At 38.0% G+C, this 10469-nt stretch overlaps 1 protein-coding gene across 1 annotated transcript; it reads left to right on the forward strand.

The window, feature by feature from the left end:
- Positions 1-65: 65 nt before the first annotated feature.
- On the forward strand, positions 66-1133 carry LOC107752219 (uncharacterized; the record flags this gene model as incomplete). Its single annotated transcript, XM_016568124.1, has 3 exons — positions 66-249; positions 436-718; positions 846-1133. Coding segments are annotated over exons 1-3 (744 nt in total), but the record flags the coding sequence as incomplete, so codon positions are not given.
- Between the last annotated feature and the right edge of the window lie 9336 nt (positions 1134-10469).

The raw sequence follows: 10469 nt of genomic DNA on the forward strand, positions 1-10469 counted from the left end.
GTGGTGAAGGAGGAGGGAGAGGAGGAGGACGTAGTGAAGGAGGAGGGAGAGGAAGAGGATGTGGTGGAGGAAGAGGATGTGGTGGAGGAGGAGGAGGAGACAAGCAGTCTCAGATGAAATTCGAGCCACTTTAGTTGACCATGTCCTTGTCCATGGTATGACTATGAGGGAGGCTGGGCAACGAGTACAGCCAAATTTGAGTCGCTTCACCGTCGCCTCCATCATCAGAACCTTCAGGGAGGAAAACAGGTAGGTGTACTTACAGTAAGACTGCTCTGTACAGTAACTTTAGAGTGCATACACTGTTGCACTATGCTACTGTAATAAAGAAATGCATCAAATTGCCTCGCATACAGATAGTTTCAGTATGTTTCCATTTTTTCCTGTAAAAAGGATGTGTGACAGTTACAGTAATGAGTGCTTCTATTTTTGTAGGACACAGAGACGACCACCTGGTGGAGGCAGGCTAAGGCTTTTGTCGGAGGAGCAAGAGAGGGGGCTTGTAAACATGGTCATTGCCAATAATGTAATCCGCCTGCGAGAGATTCAAAGGAGAGTGATTGAGGATAATCATCATTTTCGAGGGATAAATGCCATCAGCCTCTCCACAATTGATCGTATCCTCCGAAAGCACCGGTTCCGGATGAAACAGGCGTACCGCGTCCCTTTCGAACGAAACTCTGACAGAGTGAAAGACCAACGAGTGGAATATGTTCAGGTATGAGTTTTGATATCGTATGAAGTATTGTGTACCATCACAGTATAGCAGTTTATGCTGCCATTTGTGCCCTCTTGAACTGTGCTTCAGGGCAGTGATTTATTCTATTGTTTCATGTGTTTTGCAGAGAATCTTTGAGATTGAAGGCCGGCCTGTTCCCCATGAAATTATCTTTGTGGATGAGGCTGGTTTCAACCTGACCAAAAGAAGGAGAAGGGGGAGGAACATAATTGGCCATCGGGCTATTGTAAATGTCCCTGGTCAGCGCGGAGGGAATTTCACTATGTGTGCAGCCATCAGCCAACGAGGGGTACTCCACCGTCATGCCATTCTAGGACCCTATAACACTATGCTCCTCCTTGCTTTCCTTGACGGTCTAAGAGAGCATATGTTCCAGCACAACCAGAGCAGCCTCGTTACATTGTTGTTTGGGATAATGTCAGCTTCCATCGCGCTGCTCTGGTTCGTGACTGGTTTACCAATAACCCGAGGTTTTCTAACATCTTTCTGCCTGCATACTCTCCCTTTCTAAACCCGATAGAGGAGTTTTTTTCGGCATGGCGGTGGAAAGTGTATGACCGAGAACCTTATCCGTGCTCACCTCCTCCAGGCCATGGAAGAAGCCTGCCTAGACATATCAGTAGATGCATGCCAGGGGTGGATCAGGCATGCAAGAGGATTTTACCCTCGCTGCCTGGCTAGGGCCAATATAGCCTGTGATGTGGACGAGATTCTGTGGCCTGACCCAGAACAAAGACTGGATGCTGAGGCGGAATTTGTTTTTGTTTTTTGTTTTTTTACAGTTGTGCTGTGTAGTACATGAATGAATAAAAATGTGCCAATGTATACATTGGTTGTGTCTTTTGTATTCATGTGAAAAAGGTTTTTGAGGGGGAGAACCACAAGCAACATAACTTACCAGTTTTGGATATATTGTTTTGAATTTATTGCACCAGTGTGTAATACTATGTTGTAGTGTGTGTGTGTTTTTGAAAGCTTGTGTGTGATGTCTGAGGGAAAAGTTTGGTTTTTCAGCAAGAGAGAATGGTTTTGAGTGTAGAGCTTCATTTTGACCTGAAAATAGGATGCTTGGGGAATTGGGTGAGACGTTATGGATTTGTGTTTACGGTTTTGAGAATATGAGGCATAGTTTCAAGAAATGTGTTTAAGCAATCGAGAAAAACTGTAAAACCTTTTATTATTTTCAGTTTTTTTTTTTTTTCAGATTTAGACACCTTTTTCTCAACCCGTAATGGACAAAATGGGATTGGTTTAAAAAGGATTTTACACAGAACTTGTTATAAAACAAACTTCTACCTACTGCTCATTTAGAAGTTTAACTAAAACCACAATTTTATTGTTTTAGTCCTTAACATGTCATATGGTAATCAGCGAGAAATGCTTTCATTCTTAATTGTCTTCCCTATATTTTTTCAAAAAATATTAATGTGTCAAGTTGTAACGGGGTTGAAGACTGTAACACATTTGAAGAGATAGATTGCTTTCAGTTTTCATTTTTGGTTTTGTTTCTCTCTCATATTGTCCCCTTCTCTCTGGGTCAACATATCTGTATGGCCAACATTGTCTTCCTATTGCAAATGTGGGTGCAATTTCTGATGTATGCTGCTTGTTTAAGTGAACATATTACATCAAATATTCTATTTATAACAAAAATATGATCATGATTGTCATGATTTTGGTTAGTATATATTTACTGAAACCATGACTATTTTATATTTTTCTTAATTAAAATTATTAATGAATGAAGAAAATAACTCAACCCTGTCACAAGTTTACAACCCCGTAAAAATTGGAAATATATATATTTGTGACGGGGTTGAGTGTGACTGCGTTGTGGTTTTTCACTCAAAATGGCCACTGCTCCTCATGTAGGAGAGTAAACCATATAGCAATAAAATAAGTACATTGTCTATACTTATGGAGTAAAATAAAATGTTAAAAAAATAATTTTCCATTTTAATTTAATGTGACGGGGTTGAGTTGTTAAGCTTTACAGTACCTTCCCTGACTATAATACGCCTCAAAAATATGAATATAAAATATGATACTACTACATTTACTGCAGCACTATTAAAGAAACCTGAATGATGTAATTTCTGGTGAATTATGTCACATATGAGTCAGACATCAGACCGAGGGGTATAACATTAAAGTTTAATGTTTATAAATATATATATATATATAATATCTTGCATTTTTCACAAGAAATGAACACAAAAAATTACTTATATTATTGGCCAAAATCATAGACACTATGCACATTTTGTTAATGATTTTCAACAGTTTGAAGTACAAACTCAGTGAAGTGCTTCAGGGACATGACAAAATGCTTGGTTTAAGATAGATATAAGACACTATTTTATGCCAAAAATATTAAAATGCAATAATTATTTTTGTTCATTATAATGGGCATGCCAAATTATTGTGAAAAGCTTCTAACAATTCATTTTGGTGAACCACCACTTTAAAAGCTATGGGGGACTGAAATATTACCGAATCCTAGGAATGACCCATATGCCCTGGGACAATCAAGACCTTGGTGAACTGATAGCTTGCCTCCCCAGTATTCTTGAGGGGGCTGAAAATGGATCAAGATCAAGTGCTTGAAGAAGAGATTACAGGTAAACTGCTGGTGATAGGAGACATCAAAGCATTGTTAGCTAAATGCCTCAGAGTATCCAAGATGAATGAAATCCTTGGAGGGGTGCATCTGCATCAAGCAATTGACAATCCAAGAATGGATGGACATTCCATTTGACAAACATCGAGCTGAGATATAGCTTGCTTTGAGAACTGAATACCCAACGCAGATGAACCCAGTGTCGCTGGGCAGAACCTGATTTTACCAAGTGCAACATGTTCCTGGATCAACATCTTTGTTGACCCTTGAACAACATTGTGAAGCACCAGTTTATAGTTTTTTGTGAAGTTTAGGCTTTCAATCAGTGTTTGGTGTTTGTACATCCGTGTCATTCATCTATCATTTCCTCTTATTTTAGGGATTACTCATGTTTAAGTTTAGGTTTAGGTGTAGGGATATGGTCAAGACTAAGTTTTTGGATTAAAATGTTGTTCCAGGGTCAAGAAAATATGTTGACCTAGAAATACATCTAACGCAGCAAAATCAGGACGTGCGTGTCGCTGAAAGGAGTACCAATAGGTGATACAGAGAATCTTACCACCTATATCCAGAGACAACTGAGATGATGGAAACAAGAACTGGAAAGAGACCCAGAGAAAGATCCAGTGATGATACCCTGTTTAGAACTACCATAGTGGATGCTATGACACCAACAGTGAAAGTCAAGCTGGAAGATGTGGTTGGTCTGAACTCCAAGACACATAAGGAATTCAGTGACCATGTGGCTTATGCCATGAAACAATATAGGAAGAATGAACAGAAGCTGAAACACCAGAATGACAGACAGCTACAAAGAAATTTGACTCAACTTAATCTTGAAGAATTAACCAGCAAGAAAAAGACGATTCAATTTGCGGTCACAGACAAAGAAGAAGAACAATCAGCAATTGTTGATGTCTCCTGTAGACATGCCTAATCGTGTTGCTCAAAGTTCAGCAGCAGGACTTGCCCCTCCCATAGGAAAGAAAATTCCAAAGTGAGATCTCTTTAACATCTCAAATATTTCTCCTAGTCAGAAATTAGGTTACTTTAAGATTGAATGGAGATTTTTGCTTGAATCTCCTGCTTCTCAAACTTGTCTCCTGAGACAAAAACTCTAACACTCCCACAATGGTCTCCTTTAAAGGAACACTCCATTATTTTTGAAAATAGGCTCATTTTCCAACTCCCCTGAGTTAAACAGTTGAGTTTTACCGTTTTCGAATCCATTCAGCCGATCTCCGGGTCTGGCGGTAGCACTTTTAGCTGTAGCTTAGCATAGATCATTGAATCTGATTAGACTGTTAGCATCTCGCTCAAAAATGACCAAAGAGTTTCTAGAGTTTCAAGAGTTTTCTTAGTACACGATGTAACTACAGAAGAGTCAAGTTTTAAATAGGAAAAATATAGAAACTCTTTGGTCATTTTTGTGGGGGTGAGTAAATTATCAGAAATATTTTATTCTGGAAGTGAACTAATCCTGATGTTTTCTCTAACATTCAAGTAACCAAGAAATTATTATTATTTTTTTAAACATTCAGAAATAACATTTTCATCACTTAATGGGAATGTTAGCAAAATGAACATATTTTTGTTAACTGAGCATTAGCTTGCATCGTCTAAGTGACGTCAGAAAAGGAAAGATTAAACAATTTTATTTGTTGTAGTTGACGATATCGCTGGAAATTAAGTGTCCCCAACTAAGCAAGCCAGCAGCAAGGAACCAAAACTCCATCGGTGACAGAATGGAGAAAAAAACCTTGGGAGAAACCAGGCTCAGTCAGGGGGTCAGTTCTCCTCCGGCCAGACGAACCAGCAAGTTGATCCATGCTGCAGTAAACTTAGATTGTGCAGAGGGCTCATCTGGTTCCGTGGTCTTTCCCGATGGCCGTCTAAGGAGACAAGGTCTTCACTGGGGATCTGTCTCTGAGGCTCATTTAGTTGTCCTGGTCTCCGCTGAAATTCAGGGCTGTAGAGGTCATCTCTAGATCCTGATCCACCATCTGGGCTGGATACGGACTGGATCTGGTGGCTACGGTGACCTCGGAAAAAGAAGGAAACATACTAATATTAGCGTAGATGCCATTCTTCTTACGATGTAACAAGTACATCGTGTGATATGGGAAGTGTTCCCAGTTCCGGTTGACCTAATTAATGCAGCCTAACAATCCTTTAAAGGATTTGAGTAATAGAAATGTGTAAGTGTGTTATGTGTACTCGTACGCTCATATGTTTTGCTTATATTGCTGCAGTGAATATGGTGCAAAACACATTCACACACCTGCATCAAAAATGTGAAGTCACGGACGAATTTTGTACATCCGCAAATCAGTATGTGAATTCTTGCAATGAGATTTGCACACTTGTAGAATGTTGTTGTAGAATTCTTGGATGCTTTTTCTAGCACAAACACAAGTGCATAACGACAACGGCGTGAATCTGCTGCTACGCTGCAGAAAAACGCTGTTTTTCGCTTGCAAATGACAAGTTTTGCGCACTCTCCCTTTTGCATCACATATCTGTGTGGCATATGGAGCAAAAGTGATTTGTGCATCTGTAGAGGCGAACACTCTTCAGAGATCAGAGAAGTTTGGCCAATCAGAAAAGCTAGTTTGGGTGTCTATCAGCAGAGAGGGGGAAAAAAACGAGTTGCGAGCATCTTCTGGAGCGGACAGCGGCAACCAATAAAGGTACACTTTCTTTCTATTTCTGAAATCACTCACCGTTACTGTACATGTGTTTACAGTTTAAATATTAAATGAGTTTAGCTGCAACCCTGATAAAACTCACCTACCTGTAGCCTTATTATTATTTCATTTTCCCCCTTGCTCGTTCAGGTACCCACTGAGTACCACCTTAACTACACTGTAAAGAGATTGCTGTCAATTGTACAGTAGCTGGATGTATTATTACTGTATTGTCAGTATTAGTACTGTTCAGCTTATTTTCATTTTTTACCTGTATAAAACAATCAAATTGCGGTACAACACTGTATACCATATTTTTTTACAACCGCAACCCCATAAAAATCACTATAACTCATTTGCATTTGACTTTATAATATTCTTTTTAATTGTTTAATATTTTCTTCTTAAAAATACAAATTACAAACCTTAATCTCTAGCATGCACTAGCTGAAAAAAGAGCATCACCACAGTCCCCTGGGGACTTTGTATCTGTAGCATGGCAAAACAGGCTTTACAGAAATAAAAAACAGTAAAAATGAGTTTGTGTTGTGTTAAATTTCAGTAATTTTGGCAACGTTGACAAGCTCTGTGATGAGAAACACCATGAGGGGATTCAGGCTGATGCTGTTTCTTTGCACCCTCTTTCCAGAATTCCATCTGATCTGTGAATCTGAATGGCATTTGGTGCCACCAGGGTTGATTCTCGAAATGAACCTGCAAGCACAAGAAAAAATATATATATTTCAAACAAGTGTTTACAGAATTTGCCCCAACTGCCAGACTTTGTGCTGTATGCGCTTTGAGATTAATAAAAACACTATATACTATCTGAACGCACCTACAAGGAAGGTGCATAATTAGTTAAGGAATATAATCCATTATAAAGAATTAGCTGCAGATCAAACAGTAGAGCAAAGTCAAGTCAAGTCACCGTTATTTATATAGCGCTTTTTACAATGCAGATTGTGTCAAAGCAGCTTTAGAGTATTAAACAGGGAAATAGTGAGTTGAAATAATGTGCCGCTATCCTCTGGCCAGGCGAAACCAGCAGTTTAATTCTAGGCTGCAACAAATTAGATTGTGCAGAGGACACATCTGGTTCTCATGGTCTTGTCCCGATGGCCATCTAGGTAATGAGGTCTTCACTGGGGATCTGTCTCTGGGGCTCATTTAGTTGTCCTGTTTTTAACAGCTATCACTGTCAAATTAAACGTTTATAAATATGAGTGAAATTACAAGAGCAAGTTTGAACTTGTAATGCTATACATACATTTTACAGTAAATTAGAACATTTGTTGTGAAATTTAATTCACCGAGGTTGTCATAGGTCCTGATCCACCATCTGGGCTGGATACAGACTGGATCCAGGTGACTGCAGTGACCATCTGATCTGGATACAGACTGGATCTGAACGGTTCCGGTTGACCTAATTAATGCAGCCTAACAATCCTTTAACGGATTTGAATATTAGAAAAGTGTTAGTGTATTATGTGTAAACCAGATTAAAGAGATGGGTCTTTAATCTAGATTTAAATTGACAGAGTGTGTCTGCCTCCCGAACAATGTTAGGTAGATTAATTCCAGAGTTTGGGCACTAAAAAGGAAAAGGATCTGCTGCCCGCAGTTGATTTTGATATTCTACGTATTTTCAAATGGCCAGAGTTTGAGATCACAGCGGACGTGGAGGACTATAATACGATAAGAGCTCTGTCAAATACTGAGGTGCTAAACCATTCAGGGCTTTATGAGTAATTAGCAAGATTTTGAAATTAGTTAATGTTTACAAATGTCATTAAACTTTTGATGCATTTTAAAAATCTACAAAAGATTTTAACAGAAATTACACAATGATTACAAGTTTATTTGTTAATGTACTGTTGAATGCTTACAAGTGTCATTAAACTTCAGTTCACATATTAGTTAATGCTCATTTTTACATTTACAAATGTTGTCAAGGAATATTTCTTAGTATAAAACTGCAAACACTTAATGCGTGATAGTAAAGTAACCAAAAACATGACTTTAACTCAAATCGTGGCAGTTCAACGTCAGCTATAGCACACATGTATGAACTGAAGTACTTAACACAGAAATCATCACTGCATCAACTCCACAGTTTCTGCCTTTAAATAAAGCAGCAAAACTTCAATGTTCGTAGCTCATCATTGACTGAAGCACAGTCGCTTACTCTCCAGCACAATGGTGACCCACAAAACTAAATTAAACTAAGATCTCTCTTCTGCAAAAACACTCTAATACAGTTCAGATTAATATTTACTCTCCTTATAGATAATTATGTGAAGTATTAAGTGATGATTGTGCATTAGAGATGAACAGCTGCTGTTAACCAGCAGAATTGCTGAATGAAAGAGAAACGAACTACAACTGACTTCAGCCACTTCCTGAGATGAAATCAACTGAAATACAAGACGTCATTAAATCTCTCAAGATCTGATTAAACAACTCCACAAACAGCATTACCAGCTTCACACATTACAATTTGACTTTATTTCTGTCATATATCTACAAAAATTCTTTGAGAATTAACAGAGTTTTAGATGTTTTATTGAAAGCGTTTTGTTTGACCTCACCATTGTGGCAAACAGGGTTTGCTTTAGTTGGGCTCTTGACCCTTGATTTCTTAATGTTAGATTTTTTTTTTTGCTGTTATAACTGTGTTTGTAAAGCACATATATTATAGCAAAAAAGACCCCAAAAAAGTTATAAAAATGTGGGTTTTTTTGTTATCGATGATGGTATAATCATTGTCTGATAGCCTAAATTAACTGACTCAGTGGTTAATCTTGAGTGACATGGTGTGGGCATTTTCATTAGTTTCGTTAACACTGCATGATGAGATGATGAACTACTACTTAAAGATTTTCAAAATAGTTTATTCATAAAACCGTTTAATACTACGGTATCATAGACACACACACAGACATCAAGAATCAGCACATGAATCTCAACAATGGTGACAATCAAAAGCTTCATGCTGCAATGCATGCTGGGTACCAGCGCAGCACAAAACTCAACCATGACTCCCAACATGCATTGTGGCATGAATAAATTATGCCGCTGAATTTTCCACTTATTGTCTTTAATTCTTACTATGTGCTTTTATTTTTGTTTTTGTTTTTGTGTTGAGTTTTAGTAGCGTGTTTTGTGATGTTCAGAGTTGATCTGTTTATTTATTTTGTTGATTGTCACCATTGTTGAGATTCATACGCTGATTCTTGATGTGTGTGTTTCAAATCACAATGCAGCTTTTTTTTTAAACAATCTTTCATAACAGGCTTGATCTTTTGTTTTACTGTATTGTTGATTCTGCTTGTTAACAGCAGCTGTTCATTTCTAAAGCACATTCATCATTTAATCACATAATTATATATGAGGAGAGTAAATATTTAACTCAACTGTATTAGAGTGTTTTTCCTCAAGAGAGATCTGTTAGTTTAATGTAGTTTTGTGGGTCACCATTGTGCTGGAGAGTAGAGCCTGTGCTTCAGTCAATGATGAGCCACAAACACTGATGTTCTGCTTCTTTATTTAAAGGCAGTAAATGTGGAGTTGATGCAGTGATGATCTCTTTGTTAAGTACTTCAGCACATACATGTTAGTGATGCAAAGTTCGATTCATTTCCGCAAACCGGTTCTTTTTAGGCAGATCGATTCATTGAACTGGTTCAAAAAGCAGATTCATCGGTTCCTGACGTCATCAAGCAATAACATCTGTACGCATTTCTTTTCTAACAACTCAGTGCCATGTTGTATCAATGAAAAATTCAAATAAGTCATTTGTGTCAACGCATATTGAAACATTAAAAAATAAAGTTATTTGTGTGAAAGCATATTGCTGATTATTGCCATATAATTCACTTATGTTAATGGTGTTTGTGGTCAGTTTCATTCGCGGACCCTCAGATACGACTGACTGAGCAATATTGACTAGCCTACAACTTAGATAAGATTCCTAAAAGTTTCGGACCTACAGCACACATTACAGACATTGATGCACAAACGCGGATATGTTCTACATGTCTACAGTATAAAGAATGAATAAACCAATCTTATAAACTCCTTGATTTCGCTTAAGCAACTTTAAATATAATATGCATGCACAATAAACTATTGTAAAATTTATTTACATCGCTCGACAGAAAGGTTTTTGCAGGTTTTAATAAAATGTTAATTAATAACAGTCATAATAAACAAGCATATTTCCAGTACACGCCTCAGGCTTGCACAGTATCGTCAACTCACTCATCAGAATCTTCGGTAATCCTCGGCAAACTTCGCCACGGCTCATTCGGTTCTTGTTGAGTCCTCTAAAGTTCGATTCAGTTCGATTTGTGAACCGGCTCAACCGGTTACTTCCTGAGAACTGGCTCAAAAGAACGATTCGTTCAAGAACCTAACATCA

Source organism: Sinocyclocheilus rhinocerous, unplaced genomic scaffold (assembly GCF_001515625.1).
Source record: "Sinocyclocheilus rhinocerous isolate Xijiao unplaced genomic scaffold, SAMN03320098_v1.1 scaffold7798, whole genome shotgun sequence".
Classification (NCBI taxonomy): domain Eukaryota; kingdom Metazoa; phylum Chordata; class Actinopteri; order Cypriniformes; family Cyprinidae; genus Sinocyclocheilus; species Sinocyclocheilus rhinocerous.